This window comes from Schistocerca americana, unplaced genomic scaffold (genome assembly GCF_021461395.2).
Source record: "Schistocerca americana isolate TAMUIC-IGC-003095 unplaced genomic scaffold, iqSchAmer2.1 HiC_scaffold_89, whole genome shotgun sequence".
Lineage (NCBI taxonomy): Eukaryota > Metazoa > Arthropoda > Insecta > Orthoptera > Acrididae > Schistocerca > Schistocerca americana.
In genome coordinates, this window is record NW_025726664.1 from 238,126 (window position 1) to 259,237 (window position 21,112).

The window sequence follows — 21,112 nt, forward strand, 5'->3', positions numbered from 1 at the left end:
TTATGAAGTTCCAAGTTAATATAAAGAGGCACCATTTAAATAGCTTTAGTGTAAATAATAAAAATGTTTTCTTAACTATTGCAAAGTGTTGTAGTTTGGTTACATAAAATTCAATCACAGTGAAGCCAAGTTACTAAAACCTGTTAGATGGCTATACAGAATTAGTTCAAAGAATAATAGCTTTTGAAAGTTAATTCCACCATGAAAGAGGTTTTCTTTAAGTGAAATGTTCAGTTAAAAAGTGTGTGCTTTAGTGTCTAAGTATTTAAGTTTCTTGATTATGGAAAGTGCTTTTCTAAAGGTTGTCCCCCCCACCCCGGCTAATTTTTTTTACCTTCCTCGAAGTTATCTACTGGGCTTTTTCTTTTTTAAAAACATAATGCATAAAGATGTAGCCCAAAATTGTTTAAGTGGGGTAATTTATTTGAAGAGCCAAACTAAACAGTAGCAAGAAAGTAGGCAAAATTCACATTTCTGCTTCTCCAATACTTCACTATTTCATTGCCAGGATAGGTTGGTGACCATTAAGTACATGTTTCATACCACTAAATGAACTTGGAAATGAGTTGTCCTAGCTTCAGTATATTATTATTCATACTGTGTTTCTATCTAGCCACTGGGTAAGATCTTAGGAAAAGAAGTGAATAGTCAAATTTTCTTATCCATTAGATGCAACACATGGTAAATCCTGTAAGAAGGATAACTCTATTGATTATCTTTTCCTATAAACAGGACTATCCTTCCATAGTGTATTTTATTTGGAAACTAAATTAAATTTTAGTAAGAGGGTTATACGTGGCAACATAGAGACAGGGTTTCTGTTATTTACGTAAAAGCATGCTAATATCATAATGGTAGTGTTATAAGGTCCTATTAATGTGTGGTCATGACATTTGTTAAATGTCTCACCACATTCCTATTGAAACTATTTACTCTTCTTGTAAATAACACCTATGACAATTTTATACAAAAGACCACTAAGACTTTGCTCGTCAACTTTCATTTAGGTAACAGCGATCTTTAGATGTATTTAAATCAGTACTGTTAAGAAATACTGACTAGCTTTATTTTCAAGAATCTCAAGTTTAAGTTATACATACTGTTATCCTCCAATAAGAATCATTGGCCGATTCTTCATCTTTGACAGGTTTAGCATGCCTGCAATGCAAAACATTATCTTTTGTATTAACAGATGAAATCCAACTTTTTAAATTTAATAAATGCTTATACAAACATAAAGTTTCTTCAAAAAATGTATTTCTGACAACTTCCTGTCACAGATAATTTTCACTGAATGTTGCAACCCAGTTATATTGCTGATGAGAAGCAAATGTTGATCTTTTCCCTCTCTTCCTTCACCATCTCCTGTTTTCAGAATGAGATTTTCACTCTGCAGCGGAAACGAGGTACTGGCAGAAGTAAAGCTGTGAGTACCGGACGTGAGTCGTGCTTTGGTAGAGCACTTGCCTGCGAAAGGCAAAGGTCCCGAGTTCGAGTCTCGGTCGGGCAAACAGTTTTAATCTGCCAGGAAGTTTCATCTCCTGTTTTGTTCACCTTGACATATTTCTACCAAAAAGACTACCCCAATGGATCCACTGCTTATATTTAACACACAGTAAATTCAGTTCAAATATTTCCTTAACACAGGATGTGCATTGACGAGCTTGAATTAATCAGAAAAATATAAACAGATACTAACCATTCCACAGCTCTTACAAAATACTTGCATTAAGTAATCATCAAAGCTACTTTTTGTACAGCAAGAGGACTAACAGTCAAAATGGTGCTACATGCTACAGGCAGTGCAATACAATTTATTTTACTCATTGCTACAGCAATAAATGTACTTATAAAAATGTTCAGACTTAGACTATAATCAAATACAGAGAGAGAAAATATTCTAACTAAAGAGATATAGCAGCCATAGGCAGAAACAAATAAAAAAACTGATACTAATCTTAGCTTTGAGGACCAAAAGTTTCTTCATCTGGAAAATGTAAAAAGAGAAATGAGACTGTTCAAGAATTACGGATGAAAATTCAGGATCTTGAGTCAAGGAAGATGGATGGTTAAATGAATGAAAAAACTAGACTGGACATGATGAAATTGAGTTGCGAAAGAGCAGCAGATGATGTAATTTTAAATGCTGAGAAATAAGATCTCTTCAAGAGGAGCCACCAAAAGGTCAAATAAGTGAAAAACAAGCTGAAAATACCGGTAAATGGGCTAAAATGGCGGCAAATAGATAAACGAAACAGAAAGATAGTGCTGAAGAACAGGCAACCAAACAACCACAACAACAACAACAATAATAATAACAGCACATTGTAGCAATATATAATAGCAGTCCCACAACATCTGGAGGAAGATTTTCCACTAACAGAACAATAAATTCATGAAGCCATCAAATCATTCCAACACTTCAAAGCAACAAATGAAGACTCCACTACAGAAAAATTATTGAAATAGTCAGAAGACACAAATGATCTACGACTGCTGTTTGAGAACATTTGGAAAGCTGAAGAGATTATGGAAAGCATTAATCCACAGCTATGAAAAAAAGGGGACACACAAAATGTCAACAATTGCAGAGATGCCTCACTTCTGCCAGTGGTATACAAAATATTATCAAAAATTCTCTGGACAGAGTTGTAGAAACTTTAGACAAATAACTGGGAGAATCTCAAGGAGCTCTAGAAAGGGAAGACCCTGCACAGAGCAGATGTTTATTAGAAAATTGATAATTCTCCACATACTGTTAATCACCAAACCTATAATAGTATCATGTATTGGTTTCAAGAAAACATTTGATTTGGTAGGCAGAGAAATTATAGGTAAAATCATCAAAGAATTTTGTGTTAAAGCAAACATAATCCTCAAAACACTAGCAAATAGGATGGCAGAAGCTAAATTTATGGGAGAAGTATCTCAACCATTTGAAATAAAAACTGATGTTAGACAAGGGGACAGTTTATCACCTTTACTGTACACTGCATTCTAGAAAAAATAGAAAGTATCTGGAATTTGGAGAAAAAAAAATCACAAAATTGAACCAATAATTTTAGGATGAAAAACAAATGGAATTAAGGTAAACTGCCTGGCTTCTGCAGATGATTCTGATATACTTTCAAAAAATCTGGCAGACAGTTATTGAAAGAAATCTTTTGGAAGAAATAGCAAAGGGAGCTGGTCCCAAAATTTCAGCCGAAAAAACAACATTGATGACAATTTCAAACAATGCATCAACACTCTTAGAAAAACAAAAATGTAAAATAGCATTAGGAAGTAAATTTAAATATATTGGACAAACTGTACAACAAAATGGACTAGAAGAATTAACAGTAGATGCAAGAGTCAGAAAACTGGAGAGAGCAAATTGTTTGACAAAGGATATTTACAACAAGAAATGTACAACTAAAAAAACAAAACTAAGACACTATCCCACAGTGGTATGACCAGGATGTTTATATGGTTGAGGATGCCTAATGATGAACTATAAGCTGGACAGAACAGAGGTTCCTCAAAGGAGCATTATTAGAAAATAATGGTTGCAATACAAGCTACAGATGGCTGGAAAATGAGAAGTAATGAGGAGATCTACAAAAATTTTGAGAAAATATCAGAAGTAATGGCTAAAAGAAGATTAATCTTTTTTAGAGACCTCTACTGAATGAGTAGTTCTAGAAGAAGGAATCAATGATAGCATGGATTACAGAAATAAGAAAGAAACAACATCAAACAATCAGAAATAATAGAAAGAAACCTTTTTACAGATAAAATACTGAATTTAAAAGGATCATCACCTCTCCAAGATCAAAATTAATTTCATCCCTCTCAATAAGACTGTGAAAACCGGAAATAAAATTCATAAATATGATATTGCGAAGCTCAAAATCAATCAAAACATATTGGAACAATGCCACCAGTAACTGACAGTTGAATCCCATAAATGGGCAGACATTGACTCCATGATCCAACAAGCAGCTAATACTAAAATCCTGACAGCTAAAAAGAGGAATCATACATGGTGGAATGAGGTTTGTGGTGAGGTGGTGGGCCAAACAGCAAGTGCATGGAAAAAGTGGAACTCTACCAGGAGACCTGATGATTTTGATGTATTCCATGAAGTTCGAAAATATGCAGCCAGAACTCTACGAAGGGCTAAGCAGTTGCATGAGAAACAGCAGTTATAACAGATCGATCAGCGTTTCCAGATAAACAATGTCAGAGACTTCTATCAGACGTTCAAATCGAATTTGAAAGGATAGCAAGCCCCTAGTTTTTGTTTTAGAGATGAAAATGGAAAGCTCAGTGTTGTGTACATAGTTCCACATATTCAGCGCGTACACAAATTTCCCACTAGAGTGAGCCCCGCTAAGCACAACAGCGCAGGCGCAGCACTCGTCCATCTCCGCACTACGAGATGGCGCTGCCACAGAGACGGACCAAATTCTGCTTCCGCCGATCCGCGTATTAATATGTAACACAGCCAATGAGATTGCTGCTAAGATAGAACACTTTCTCCTCGCGCATCACACTCGCGCAGTGATACATGAACGTGCGAGGTATTATAACGAGTGTAAAGACCTTTGACCAGTCAGTCTGCATTTGTCTGCACCAGTCTGCATTAGTCTGTACCAGTCTGCATAGTCTGTACCAGTCTGTACGAGTTCTACAATTGTCTGTACCAGTCCATAGTCAAGATTCAGTCTGCGCCTAATAAGATTACCATATTCCTGTACATTGCCATGAAGATAAATGTATAGACACTTTCGTCAAGTACCCGAGATATATGTGAGAATAAGATTAATGTATCAATACCAAAGGAACTTCAGATTGTCAATTGTAAATAGCATCCAGAACCAAGTTAAGTAATTTTTATATTTGTTATTATTTTAATAAATGTATGTGAAAATTAATCAAGTTCTGTTTAAAGTTGGTCACCGTCAATCTGCTACTCTCAGCGTGCAAGTGGCATTTCTATCGTCTGACCTAATGGCAGAAGATAAATACGCCATGATAAGACCACGAGACATATTGCTGACACTCGCTTACTTTGTTAGAGCAACAAGTCAAATAATCTGATGGTGTGTGCACTGAAGGTCTTACAGTACACACACCACACTCGGCCTGACCAACAAAAAAACTGCAAGATAATGTCTCGTTACTTTGAAAACCTACTTAATTGTGATGAACCGAAAGAAAGATTCCCTGTATGTGCCCCAATCCACAAACTACCCCTCATCTCCATCTAGTAAAGAGGAGACCAAAGAGATCATCAACAACTTTAAGAATAATAAGGCAGCTGGAGAGGATTCAATAGTCGTGGAACTACTAAAGCTGGCAAATAATGAAACTCTAGATATACTAGTCCAACTTTTTGAGGAGATCTGGAGAGCTAGGATGATACCAACTGAATGGCAGTCAGCTTTAATCCATCGTCTACACAAAAAAGGTGATAAATAGAATGTCAATAACTATAGGGGTACCTCTTTAGTATCTGTTCCATATAAGATTCTCTCGAAAGTGATACAGAATAGAATAGAAGATCATTGTAACCAACTGATTGGGGACTATCAAGCTGGTTTCCAAAAGGGTGATTCTTGCGCAGAACAGATCTTTAACCTGAAGAACATCATGAGGTACAAAAAAAAATTGGAAGAAATAACTATGTGGTCATGTTTGTTGATTTTCAGAAAGTATATGACTCCATCGACTGACATGCATTAATGAATATTTTGGAAAAGTTTGGGGTGGATAATACATCAAGAAAGCTGATCAAACAAACTCTTGCTAACACAGTGTCGAAAATTAAACTTATGGGTGAGGTATCTGAACCCTTTACAATCAGAACGGACATAAGACGAGGAGATGGACTATCCCTCTCCTTTTCAATTGTGTCTTGGAAAAGGTCATTCGAGAGTGGAGAAAGTTATTAGCCCAAGAAGAAACAAATGAAGAGTGGTTCAGACTTGGTCCTAAGAACAAAGGGGTGTGCATTGACTGCTTAGATTTTGCGGCTGACCTGGCCATTTTTGCTAACAACATAGAGTCAGCAATCAACAAGATAAATAGGCTGTCAGAAATTGATGAAAAAAGTTAGACTCCAGATCTCTATTCAAAAGACAAAATATATGACGAACATCTGTGACGGACCTGAATGGAAGATAACCAACCTGGGAAAAAATCGGATGAGTTAAGAATTTCAGGTATCTCGGTGAAGTCATCCACCAGGAGAATGGATTAAAAGAAGAAGCAATTGTCGGGATGAGGAAGTTAGACCAAGCATACCAACTGACAAAGAATACTTATAACAAAAAGTCTATGAGTATATGGGCCAAGTTCCAACATTATAATACAGTTGTACAACCTGAGGGCTTATAAGCATCCAAAACTTTGACCACGAATAGACAAGGTCAAGCTGAGTGGCTGGAAAAGCGTGAGTGTAGGATATTAAGGAAAATCCTAAGGTAATAGATGGGTCGATGGACAATGACGAATGAGAGCAAATGAGGACACGTGCAGTGAGACAGAACCTATCACAGCATCCATTACAAAGAAATGATTGTTATTTTATGGTCATCTCATGAAAATGGACGGTGATTGACTAACAAAAAGAATACGGAGTTTCATCCTATCTAAGAAAACGAGGCCGAGATGGTTCAAAGAATGTGAAAAAGATCTTAAGCAGATTGGTATCTCAGAGAGAAATTCCTGAAAGGAACAAATTTAGAAGATTGGTGACCAACTACCAAGGTTTTAACATGGCATCAACATCCGAAAGACAGTGAGGACCATTATCTGAAGAGCATAAAAAGGCACTTCTTGCAGGGGCTCAGAAGATACTGGCAGGAAGTCAAAGCTGGAGCAAGAACAAGACCTGGACACTAGAGTGAAGTCGGTTGTTACCACGCAGTCCGTAGAGACTCACCTCAATAAAAAAAATAAGTAAATAAAAATAAAAGGCTTTCAATGCAGAAGAAATAGGGGATTGAGAACAACACGAATAGAATAAAGGGGGAAAAACATGAGGAGGAGATGGACGAGTACTGGAAAAACAGGAGACGACAAGGGAAGAAGAAGAAGTGAAGTTATTACATGACGAGAGATGGTGATTGGATTTGATTTGATTCAGTTTTCATTACATACACCGAAAAAATGAGATGATTCTCGAGGGTGTGGAACATGTCAGAATGTATAACACAAAACATTTTAATATAATGAATACTTCCCTGATCATTTGTCACGAGATTGTCAAAATAGGTGAATACAATACAGTAAACTGGAAAAGCTAATATTTACAGAATTAATACACTGTCAGAATGAAACATTGTTATGCACTATTAATAAATTTATCATACACAAAATACTTAATATTGACTGTTGCAACCAAGTGCTGTCAAATCTTAAATCTAACATATTTTTACTTAAGCTGGCCTTTCAGTCTCTGTTAGGATATTCATCTATAGAGTAGAAGGCATTGCCTATCAAAAAGTCATTCAAACTCTGTTTAAACTGTGCTTTATCTGAAACCAAGTTTTTAATGGGTGCTGGTAATTTATTGAAAATGTGTGTTCCTGAATATTGGACCCCCTTTTGGACCAACATAAGTGATTTTAGGTCTTTATGTAGATTGTTCTTATTCCTAGTATTGATAATATGTATTGAGCTATTTGTTGGAAATATAGATATGTAACTTGCAACAAATTTCATTAAGGAGTAAGTATACTGAGAAGCAATGGTCGGAATTCAAAGTTCCTTGAATAGGTTCTACACAATGTTCTTCAAAGACTGGTCCCAGATACTCCATTGCACCATTCACCGAACCTGATAACCCCGAGCCGTCAGTAACAAAAATTAAGTCTTGCTTAAGAGATTTACAACACTACATGCACTTGTTACCAAAGCCTCATCTACTTTTAGAGCTATCTGTTCCACTTCCTTTTTGGCCCCACTTCTATCTGTCTTCACTATATCCCATAGAGTTCTTATTTTGTTGATACAATTATCTTTTTCTCTTAATAAAGCTACTTCAATTTCTGGATTACTTGATTCAATATTTTGCAGTATTCTTTGTAATGCATTACAATGCTAATATCAGAAATGTTCCTAGATAGTAGATACAGTCTCCTTTTTCCCCACATGATATCTTTATTCCTTGTGTAATCCATGGTTTATCTTTTGACTTCTGTGTGATTTGAGTTACGTTTAGGGGAAAACAATTTTCAAAAGAGGAGGTAACTTTATTAATAAATGCTTTGTATTTTCCATTTGAGTCAGGTAAACATCTCTCCAGTTCATGTCTTTGAGCAATTTCCTGAATTCCTCAATTTCTGGCTTATTTATTATCCTCCTGTACTCAGATTTAATATTTTTTTTATCCTGACAAGTTTCAACATTTAACACAGGATGCTGCACGTTGTGATCAGATAGTCCATTTACTATTGGTTTTGTGATATGACTTTTTTCCCCTAGATTTGTTCATAAAGATATTATCAATAGCAGTCTCAGAGTATTTACATATCCTAGCTGCAAAGTTCACAATAGGAACTAAATTGAATGATAGTGTTAAAAACACCAGCAACCACTATTTCCTCTTTTTTTTTTTTTTTTTTTTTTTTTTTTTTTTTTTTTTACACACACAAGCCATTCCTTTCGCTTTGTGAAATGAAGCACTGCCTAGTTCCAAAACACAGGACTACTATGACAAGGTGAAATGTTCTCAGAGTGCTACATGTATGATAGTAAATGTAATCAGCACTATAGTTGTTTTCTGAGTAGTTATGCTGTGTGTGTTTCATTCAATCAGATGAAATGGAATAAAATCATCTATTTATTTATTTGGGCTCTTTATCACCAAGATACATTCAATGTTGGTTGAGGTTTATCTTTTGAATTCACTCCAGTGTAGATTGTCAAAATTTTATCAGTTGTCAAAGTACTTGTAACACAGTTTTCGAATTTACTGCCATCCAGGAAAGTCTCGCACTCAAATTATTCTCAGAGACTGAGAGCTGGCTGAAACCCAGAGTTGAAAGCTCTGACATATTTAGTGATTAATGGAATATATATCGGAAAGGCAGGTTAGACACTGTAGGAGAGGGAGTGTCCATTGTCTCTATTGAGGTCAAAGCTGATTGTGACAGTGAAGTTATCTGGTTGCATATAACAAGTCTACGTGAAATCAAGTTAATTAATGAATGTTTTAATCAGCCACCCGGTTCTGCTATGACAGTTTTGGAGCCATTCACAGAAAGTCTACAGACAGTAGCACGTCAATACCTAGATCATGCAATACTAGTTGGAGGTTAATTTAGCCTACTGAGTATAGATGGTAGCCTATGGCTTCATTGCAGGGGGTGCAGTCAATCTTGTGAAGCACTTTTGAATGTGGTTTTCAAAAATTGTCTTGAGCACCTAGTTTGGCATGCCACATGCAATGGAAATATCTTAGACCTTGTAGTTACAAACAGGCCAGATATCATCAATGACTTCAGCATAGAAATGGGGATTAATAATCATGATAACATCATAATAACTAAGGTTACAAAAATTAATAAATCAGTCAAAAAGGCTAGGAAAACGTTCATGCCAGAAAGAGCAGATAAGCAGATGTTAGCATCTCACTTAGACAGAACTGACATCACTTAGTTCCATTAAGATGGACGTAGAGAGATTATGGTCAAAGCTTAAACAGATCGTGAATTGCACTCTCAACAAGTCTGTACCTAGTAAACGAATTAAGGATGCAAAAGAGCCACTGTGGTTTAACAATGAAATTCGGAAAATACTGAGGAAGGAAAAGCTACTGCACTCTTGGTTCAAAAGAGAATGCCAAATGGCAACAAGGAAAGGTTACTACCACTGTCATACCTCAGCAAAAGATCTGGCTGAGAAGCAGGGGAAATTATTGTCCTATGTAAAATCACTAAGTGAGTCAAAGGTTTCCATCATGTCACTTGACCAGTCTGGTGTGGCAGTAGGAGATAAATGTTTTAAATTTTACATTTAAGAAATAATTCATGCAAGAGAATCATATAAACATACCGTCATTTGACAATAGCACAAAGACACCTAACAACAATCACCTGTAAACATGTGCCATGTCAGTGCTCTTGGAAGAGAGCTGTGGCAGTGACACGGCTCTGTTGTTGTTCCTGTGTAGTGATCTGCAAAGACGGGGGGGGGGGGGACGGGTAGAGATTCAAGCAGTGATGAAGTACTTCATAAAGATAGGTATAAAAGCGAAGGACATTCATGCCGATTTCCAGAATACACCAGGGGCTCTGCTCCTTTGTCTTCAACTGTTGCCAAGTGGATAAATGAATTTAAATTTGGTCAGGAGAGCTTAGATGATGATCATCCATGAATAGGTCAGCCAAGATGTGTCACTACTCTAGAAATCATCGCAAAAGTGCGCATAATGATCAAGGAGGATAACCAATTTAGAGTGCATGAAATTGCTCACGCTTGCCAGATGTCATCTGAAAGGTATTCACAAGATGGGTGCCGCGACTCTTGATGCTGGGTCAAAAACACATGAGAATGGACATATCACAACAATGTTTGGCCTGTTTTAGGAGAAACAAACAAGAACTTTTGTGCTGGTTTGTGACCACGAGGAAACTTTGGTTTACTACTATACCCCAGAGACAAAGCAACAATCAAAGCATTGGAAACATGCTGAATCTCCGCCGCCAAACTCCTTCAGCGGGGAAGGACATGGCGTCAGTGTTCTGGGATGCGCCACCAAATTCCTTCAGCGGGGAAGATCATGGCATCAGTGTTCTGGGATGAGAAGGGGATTCTGTTTGTACTTTATCTCCCCACTGGGCAAACAATTACTGGAGAATACTATGCTAACCTTCTGGACAAATTGCAACAAAAGATATGAGAAAAAGGCCAGGTTTAATAAGGAAGAAAGTCATCTAGCATCAAGCCAATGCACGCTCGCACGCATGTGCCATCGCCATGGTAAAATTACACAAACTAAGGTATGAATTGTTGCCACACGTGCCTCTTCCCTAAACTGAAAATTTTTCTTTGTGGATGAAGATTCACTTAAATTAAGAATTGATAGCCTGAGTTGACAACTATTTTGTAGGCCTGGAGGAAAATCATTGTCGAGATGGGATCAAGGTATTGGAACACTGTTGGACCAAGTGAATTAATCTACAAGCAGGGTACATTGAAAAACAAAAAAGTTTCAGTGACATAAGTACTTTTTTTCTATTCTGTTTCAAGAACTTTTCAAACCACCCTCGTAAGCATCCCTGACACCTGAAATAATTAAAAACAAATAAGTCACCAGTTGCAGATGGAATCTCAATTTGGTTTTACAAAGAGTGCTATATGGCACTAGACCCTTACTTAGCTTGTATTTATTGTGAATCTCTCACCCAGCAGAAAGACCTAAGCAACTGGGGAAAAAATACAGAGGCGTCTCCTGTATGTACGAAGGGCGAAAGAACAGACCCGCGAAATTACAGACCAATACCCGTAACATCAGTTTGCTGCAGAATTCTTGAACATATTCTGGGTTTGAATCTAATCAGTTTCACAGAGACCAATAAGTTTATGTCCACAAATCAGTACAAAGCATCACTCATGGGCAACTCAGCATGCCCTTTTGTCATACAATGTCTGTTCAAAAAATTCCAGAACTTTGTCCACAAAATTTTCTATGCTTATCTTTTAGTTACTATGGATTGTCTCCTTCAAAATACTCTACTCCAAAATTGATACACTGCTCCCAATATCATTTCCACTTCCAGGAGCAGTCTTGACACACATCTTGCTGGGTCGCATAAAGTGCCGTCTGCGAATTTTCTTTTATCTCATCTACCATTGCAAAACTTCATCCTTTTCACCTTTGGAAATAAAAAGAAGTCTGCAGGGGTCATACTATTCTCACAAGGAACATCTCAGTCTCATTTGTAAGATCCAAAAAGTTTTTTTGGTCTTGACTCATGAGTGTGGAATGAACTTGACGGCAACACAATGCATTCCAAGATGCTGTGTCATTTCATAACATGATCCAATTGAAATGTTACATTCTTCTACAATCTCTCGGACAGTGAATCTTCGACTGGCACACACAATTTCGTTGACGTTCCTGACACAAGCATCATCAGTGGACATCTAAGAGCGTCCTGAACAAGGATCATGTTTGACTTTTGTAAAGCCATTTTTAAAACGTGTGAATAATATGTAACACCGAGTATGGCTTAAGTACTCATCGCTATAGGCTCCCAGCATCATTTGGTGTGTCTCTGTAAAGGTTTTCTTGAGTTTCACACAAAATTTAATGCAGATGCATTGCTCCTCTAACTTTGCCATCACAAAATTCACAAACCCAGATTCCATATTTCTTGATTTCCGAGAAGCATTTGACATAATGACTCAATGCAGACTTTTAACAAAGGTACAAGCACATGGAATACATTCCCAGACATGTGAGTGGCTCAAAGACTTCTGAAGTAATAGAACCCACTACATTATCCCGACGGTGAGTGTCCATCAGTGACTGGGGTATCATTAGGATCGTTCCAGGGATGTGTGATAGGAGCACTATTACTCATATTTTCTATGTGCATAACTGATTTGATGGACAAAGTGGACAGTAATCTATGGTTGTTTGCTGATGATGTTGTGGTGTATGGAAGGTGTCATCGTTGAGTGATTTAGGAGGATAAAAGATGACCTGGACAAAGTTCCCAGTTGGTGTGATAAATGACAGCTAACCCTAAATGTAGAAAAATATAAGTTACTGCAGAGGAGTTGGAAAAACAAATCCATAATGCCAGAATCCAGCATTAGTAGTGTCATGAATGAAGAAGTCACATTGTTTCAATATCTGGACGTAACATTGCAATGCGATATGAAATGGAACAAACGTGTGAGGGTCATGGTAGGGAAGGCGAATAATCATCTTTTGTTTGTTGGGTGGATTTTACTACAGTGTGGCTCAGCTGTGATGGACATCACATATAGGATGCTAGTGTGATCTCTTCTTGAGTACAGTTTGAGTGTCTGGTATCCGCAAGGGGTCGAATTAAAGCAGACATTGAGGTAATTCAGAGGCAGGATACTAGATTTGTTAACAGTAGGTTGAAACAACAACATACAAGTATTATGGAGATGTTTCTGGAACTCAAATGGGAATCCCTGGAGGGATTTTGAGGAACACTGTGCTGACTGCAGAACAATTCTGCTTGCACCAACATACATTATGCGTAAGGACCACAAAGATAAGAGACAACAAATTAGGACTCATAGAGAGGCATATAGACATTCACTTTTTCCTCACTCAATTGGCAGATGGAACGGGAAAGGAACTGACTACAGTTGAAATAAAATTACTTGATAGTTGGCACTTCAAACGCCAATAAGAGTAGTCAGCGTCACGCTTGAACTGTCTGCTGTTGCCAAACTCCACCAAAATTGGCCAGTCACTTCCAATTCCTGGTTCAGCATTCTTTCTTGATGTATTTGTATCCCGAATTACGAGCCCGACACTTTTATTATGTATTTCATGACACGCGATAGCTACACCAAAAACAACACACATTAACAATGCTAATGAAAGACACACATTTCATTCATAGCACTAACCAAACACTACTGAATAACTCAGCACAAGGTGTGATTCAGTATCATACATATAGTTATCATATTCACAGAGATCATCTTACATTAGATAAGCTTTTCACTACACTGCGTGAAACTGAAATTTTTAAGGTTGCAATTCATAGTTGCAACTGGGTCACTACATTCACATATATAAATACTTCATGCAGTGCTGTGGCATAGCACAATGGTTGGCAGATTAATCTAATATGTAGCATGTTGTAGGTTTGAATCTCATCAATGTAGCAAAATTTTTATTTTTAAATCTAACCAAAAGAGTGTGATTATTATTTTCATTCAATTAATTGGTTTAAATATATTTTTTTCTATTTTTAATAATTTGCTGCATCATTTTTCATCATTGTTTTGACTGTTCTATTTGGTCTTATTTTTCTTCCTGTCATTATTTCTTCATTTGGAATCTGCCTCAGTCATCTATAATCCACGACCAAGTGCCCACATGGACTGTTCACTGGTTTCTAACATGGCAGCATGTGCAGCTAGTGTAAGGATAGTTACAGGTAACAAATGACATGGAGAAATTTCAATTTGCTTTCAGCCCTGAAATTGAGTTTTTGTTGTCGTGCGTTTACCCTTAAGGGTTAGCTTTAATTGCCATGAACAAAGCGATCATGATATTAGTACTGCTGCAGACTGTTGACCACAATTTTCTCGGCTGGGTTAGGACACAAGTTTACAGTCAGGGATACAAAACGGGTCGTCTGCCCCAGTTCAGTCACTGGTCACTTTAAATCAATAGTCGACAGAGTATCCAACATTTCTGACATACCTTGCACCAGCCACTAGAAAAATTGCTCTGTGTTAAACATTTAACATAATTTGTGAAGTGAGCTGCTTGTTTGTTGTCACCTGTAACCAAACGGTAGCTGGTAGCCAATGTGGCAACATTGTTGCAGCAAGTGATTGATGTCAACTATCAAGTAATTTTATTTAGACTATTGTAGTGAGACAGGGTACCTTCTGCCATGCACCATATGGTGGCTAGTGGAGTATGTATGTAGATGTGGAATCACATCCCATCTGGAAAGTCAGCCCTTGATCTGCAGTTCTGGGTAACTTTCTCAAAATCTACCCTTTTTCCTAGACCTATCCTTCACCCCTCTTCCTTCAACTTCAACCCTTCTGCCTGAAGAATGAGCTACTGGCTCTGAAGCTCGCCTAATTATAATCTTCTTTTATGTGTGTGTTCTGCCGCCACTTAGCAAGTAGGTTGTTTATCTATCCAATTCAATTATCATGTAAACAAAAGCTGCATTTAACACACCAAGTCTCTTTTACCAATCACTTTTAATATGTCCTACAGAATGTACTGTCTATCCTGTCCTTTTTTGAGATTACAGTTTTGTTGTACTTTTCTACAGGCATCATCTTACTTATTAGGAGTCAGTTCCTTCATGTTGTTGTTGTTGTTGTGGTCTTCAGTCCTGAGACTGGTTTGATGCAGCTCTCCATGCTACTCTATCCTGTGCAAGCTTCTTCATCTCCCAGTACCTACTGCAACCTACATCCTTCTGAATCTGCTTAGTGTATTCATCTCTTGGTCTCCCTCTACGATTTTTACCCTCCACGCTGCCCTCCAATGCTAAATTTGTGATCCCTTGATGCCTCAAAACATGTCCTACCAACCGATCTCTTCTTCTAGTCAAGTTGAAGAGCTGCATGTCCTCGGGAAAAATTATGGCTGTAGTTTCCCCTTGCTTTCAGCCGTTCGCAGTACCAGCACAGCAAGGTGTTTTGGTTAATGTTACATGGCCAGATCAGTCAATCATCCAGACTGTTGCCCCTGCAACTACTGAAAAGGCTGCTGCCCCTCTTCAGGAACCACATGTTTATCTGGCCTCTCAACAGAAACCCCTCTGTTGTGGTTGCACCTACGGTACGGCCATCTGTATCGCTGAGGCACGCAAGCCTCCCCACCAACGGTAAGGTCCATGGTTCGTGGGGGGAGTTCCTTCATAGTCAACAGTTAAGTAATGGGTGGCTGAATTCATATGTGGCATATGTCTCTGTAAGATGACTCATGAACTACTTCCTAGAATTACAATCAAATATGAAAATGCTGAGAAAGAACACAGTGTGATATTGCAAGATCAGTAATTAAAAAGATGTGCAAAACAGTTGATGCCGTGGCCATACCAGAAAGTGAGTGGCATGTCTGTTGAAGCCTGACTACAACCTAATGTGAAAAACAATTTGGGACAATCTGACACACAACTGATTCTATGCACCAATCTGTTCCCGTGGATGAAATGAAACAGCAGTTGCACAAAAATAGCCAAGGTGACTTAATCGGAGAGAAAGAGTGGTCATTGTTTTCTAGGATGCAAAAGGGATTGTATTTTAGATTAGCTTGCAAGACTGAAACAATACCTCACAAATACTATGCAAGTATTCTGACTCAACCGGATGAAAAAATATGGAGCCAAGACCCAGGGGGAAAAAAAAGTTTATCATCAGTGAAATGCATATGGTCACAAAGGCACTTTCACAATAGGAAAACTGGGAGTTTCAAGTGTGAAGTCTTCAAATATCTATTCCATTCTCCAATTTTTTCACATTCTGACTTTAGCTTCCTCTTCTTTTCTTTTTGTATGAATGATTCACTTAAGACTACATGCGTCACAGCTCAAAACCGCTTTGTGAGTCAACAACTGGATATGTTTTCACTGCTCTGTCTCTTGTAACTCCGTTGGACATGGAGGTAGCAAATGAGGATGCTGTGCTGTCAGAGTGACCTGAAGTCATATCCGATGCTGCCCCACATGCCCTCTCCCTATGTCGTTGTCATACTCACTGACAACTGTCATCGCGGGTCTTGTAGAATGTGACTCACTGCTGATCACATGACAGGTGCAGGTGTGAAAGGGTTACAATGTGCTCGGCGTACTTGCAGCAATTCTCCCATGGGCTCGTCAGACACGGTCAACCGGAAGCTTGCTGACAAGCAAACCGCCCTTACGTACCCAAGCAGTCCAACATGGGGACACTACCACATCTGAATGTCTCACAAATCTGCATACTGCATAATTCAATCAGCCTGGCAAATGGAGACACACAATTAGGCCCCTTCAAATTTTGTTACGTGCTGATAATGCTGACTCACAGAAGTACAGGGCATCTGTGTCCTTAACAGGGATCACTCGACATCTTACGCTCTTCACATCTCTTATAGCTCCTACCAGTCACGGTAACAATCCGAGACACAAACAAAGCTAATGCAATCTGGTGACCTTTTTATCCATTTCAGAGAGTTGCGACTCTCATAATTTACCACTGGTATGCACACTCGTGAAACTACGTTGCTTCAGGGAGCTTCCCTTTTTTTTCTTCAAGCAGTTTAGTTCTTTGAATCCATTTTTCTTGTAGCTCAGAATAATTATTTTATTGTGTAGCAAACTTACAGGCTAGCATTCTGGCCTGAGCTGTCTGAGTTGGTGGTCATGTGTGTGTGTGGTGTGCTTGCTTGTGTGAATGAATGGTGTGTATTTCTATTTCTTTTTCTGATGAAGGTTGTGGCCAAAAGCTTATGTGTAAGTGTCTTAACTGTGCCTGTCTGCATTTTAACGTGCCATCTTTATGGTAATTAGCACTCTATCTTTTCCTACACTGCTGATATTCCAACCTGTAGTTTCCATTGTTTGAACTTACGGTCTACTGTTTTATGTTGCAGTGCACTTCTACAAGTGTAATAAACAAATGTTGCCTTAGGAAAGTGTCACAATAACATCCATGTCTACCGTTTGCTATTTTTTACGAAATAGCATGTCACACTCGAAATTTAACTTAGCCAATGAAATAAGTTTGAAGATTTATTGTGTGTAAGAGACACGAGGGCCCACTGTGTGGGAAATGTGGGAAGTTCTGTGCAGAGACGGAGTTATCCACAGACGCAGTAAGTCTTGGGAGCTATACAGGTGTTTAAACATCGCCACCTGCTGGGATGAGGGGCCACTTACTCTGAGGTGGCGCTGTGCCAGCAACGAGCTCGACCCATTGATTAGCACCACAGATGACAATGAGCAACCAGCTGCTTCTCTGTGCAGAGATATAAAATTTATCGATTTTGGACATCGGGTGACAATCTGTCACATGGAGAACAATGTTTACTCTGGCAATTTTAACACTAATCTAGTGTTCTGCAACATATTAATGTGAAATGTTGTCTATGATGTTGAAGAGTTTAAGTTAAACTGATATCTGAGAATTTGTTGTTTTTGTGGCACTATCCGGAAAATGGCCTCTCTTGCAGCTCCAAGCATAAATGTATAGTGAAGAAGAATAATTAGCACAGCACACTGGAACCGAGTAGGGATCCGGTTTACTGCTCGGCCATAAATTAACATATTGTGAGTACACCAGAAGAGACGCTGTACACACTTGCATATACTACATGCACAAGTACAAGCATCGATCAAGCTACTGTGAAACTGCACTCTGTGTGACTCATCACTACATCAGAATACTGTAAATGTGGTGATTCCAATTTCGTAAGGTCTCTTCCTGTTTGTTTTCATCAGTTGGATCTTATTTTTCAAGTATGTGGGAATCCAATGAGCTGCCTGTTTGGATACATTCTTTCTGTATGTCCCACAAGTTGGATTCTTTGGAGACACATTGTAACAAGAGTTTTTAGGAATTTGCCTGGAGATTTCACACTGGGTTCTGTGTGATGTATTCCATCTTTTATTCTTGGACCTAAGATTTTTACTACAATTTTACATTCTTCTAATTCAGTTTGCTGTTTTCATGTCTTGTGTTGGACAAAGAGTCTCTCTCATGCATAAAGAAATTCTAATTTGATCACTGTTGTGCAATGTTAGATTTTAGAGTTCCAGGAAAAATACTTTTAGTTAACTGAGAGACAGTTTGTATTTTCTGAAGTCTGGATTCTATGCCTTCTTTTCATTATGATGTTCAGTGGTCTTTTTCACCTAATTATTTAAACTCTTTATCACCGAATACTATGTTGTTGCCTATATAAGTTCACCCAGTGCCATTTTGGTATCGTCCATTAATTTTTTATCCAGGTGAAATTATTAGTCCAATTTTCCTAGATTGCTCCCTTAATATTTCAATTTGCTTTAGCACATCAGTGATGTTTTTGTCAATTAGTATTATGTCATCGGTATAGGTTACACAATATAATTCTATCTTTAAGTTTACGTTCTAGTCAGTGTAATAGTGCACCTGCTCTTCTCCATTATCTTACAATTTTCTTAGGGGCATAGTTGAATAGCAATGTGTTATGCCATCCCATTTTCATATACTTATGTCTGTCTTAAATTACACTGCTTGAAAAAAAGTGAGACACTCAGAAGGTGGGGAGAAAACAAATTGAAACATAGCTAATTTAGAGGGTATGTGATGTTATTTCAGTGATAAGAAAACAGAGTCAAATTTACACAGAACTTATCAGTTTGAGCCCACTTATCAACACAGCAATGCACCCTGTCTGGCCTGGACAGTGCGGGAGGATGTCGTAAAGCTGCTGCATACCCTCCTGAGAAAGGTGATCCACAACTGTTGTAACTGGACATTGCAATCATGGATACAGGCAGTGGGATGGAGTTGACGTCCATGTTGGTCCCATAATGTTCTATCGGGGACAGATATGGGGATTTTTCTGGCCACAGGAGTATATCAACATCACGCAGACAACTTAAAGAGACACACACTACATGTGGACAAGCACTGGCCTGTTGAAAAATAGCACCACAATACTATTACACACTGCTGTACCATCAGAGTTCCCTCGGCCATTACAAGCCGTTACCTGAAGTCATACCCAATGGCTCCCCACACCATGGGACTGCTTTGTGACCCCCCCCCCCCAAAATGTGGAAGAATGGGACCTCTCCCCATCTCCCCGGGTCACTGTCGAACTTCTCCACGATAGTCATTTGGAGCAGTGCAGGACTGGGACTCATTAGTGAACATAATGTGACACCATTCATTAGCAGTCCGTACTTCTCGATCATGGCACCACTTCGCATGCAGTCATTTGCTTGGGTGTTAATGGCAGCCTATGTGCAGGACGGCAATTCCATAGTCTGGCTGCTCCTAGCTGTATGACACAGCATGTTGCAAGGAGTCTATTACAGTGAACTCCTGTTTATCCTAAATGATCGGGACGGTGGCCGGTTCCGATAACAAAAATTTCAGATAAATCAAAGTCCCCCTGTTTTCACATGTGAACACTCCAAATTGCATCAATATTGTGAAATACGATCGTAAAACGTGCGTAGGGTATGTAAAACGTTACTGATATGGTTGCAAATAACCCTGCACTTTTTTACTGAAAAAATTGTGTTGACATGTTAAAAAGGCACCAAACTATGATTGAAAACTCAAAGTTTTTAAGTGCTGTATAACAAAGCTCGTTTATTTTGCATTCTTACAGAAAAAATCTCCCTTATTTGGCAGCAGGAAATAACAGGAGTTTTAATATTATTACCTACTCTTTTGAGTAAAAAATAAACTACTGAACAAAATTATGAAACAAATCTAAAGATTACTCAAAGGAACAAAAAGTCTGTCTAGAGGAACTTTCAAGAAAATTAAAAAAAAAAAAAAACTTTTTAAGTTATGGACATAGAAGTTCTAGGATGCTTCATTAGAGTTTATTTTTTGGTAACGAAGTCACAAACGTCTTTTTTTTTGTTTTTTTGCTTGAGAAACTATTGCTGCAACAATACATCTCCAACGTTGAAATCAAACTATTTCAAGATAAATCGTCTCCGCCTGTTGGCTGATGTACTCCAGGGCAGTTTGGATCACTTCGTAACAGAATGTGTGAGGAATATTTTTCTCTGATTCATCATCAGAAACATAGTCTTCTGACACTTTATGATCGGTCACAATTTGGACGATTTCATCCTCAGTCACATGAAAAAATGCCATTTTCTATCCACTCTTCAATGTCTTCGAAGTGTGTGTCTTTACAACCAGCTTCTCCAGTAAATTCACCAAAATTATGTCAGCTTGAGTTTCGGTGTTGCCTCCTCCTTCCCACCACTTAGGTTGCCTTACGATCTAAGAGTTTTTTCCAAGACCTAACAAGAGGAACTGGAGGAATTAGATTCCAAGCTTCAGCAATCAATGAATGACACTTAAAACATCGATTTTTTTAAGAGCTTCCACAAAATCATCTGCAGCATCAATCACACCTATTAATTATTCCAGCATCTTGCGTCTGTAATGTTTTTCCATCGCCTCAAGAATACCTTGGTCCATTGGTTGACATAGAGATGTGACATTTTGTGGGAGAAATACAACTTTGATATCCCCATCTTGCAGATCACCTGGGTGAGAAGGAGCATTGTCCACAAGAAGTAGCACTTTTCAAGGAAGTCCTTTTCCTTCCATGTAATTTACTACAGTTGGAACAAACTCTGCCTGGAACCACTCTCTGAAGATGGCACTGTTCATACATGCCTTAAGACTGACTCGTGTACCTCAGTGG

General features: G+C 38.3%; 1 protein-coding gene across 1 annotated transcript in view; it reads right to left on the minus strand.

Annotated features, from left to right (window-relative positions):
- Positions 1-1,102: 1,102 nt before the first annotated feature.
- LOC124592031 (molybdenum cofactor biosynthesis protein 1-like) overlaps positions 1,103-21,112 on the minus strand; it is a 113,780-nt gene continuing 93,770 nt past the window's right edge. The window contains exon 7 of the mRNA XM_047131790.1: positions 1,103-1,158. Coding sequence (XP_046987746.1) covers positions 1,103-1,158 — 56 coding nt within the window. The remainder of the gene's footprint in view (positions 1,159-21,112) is intronic.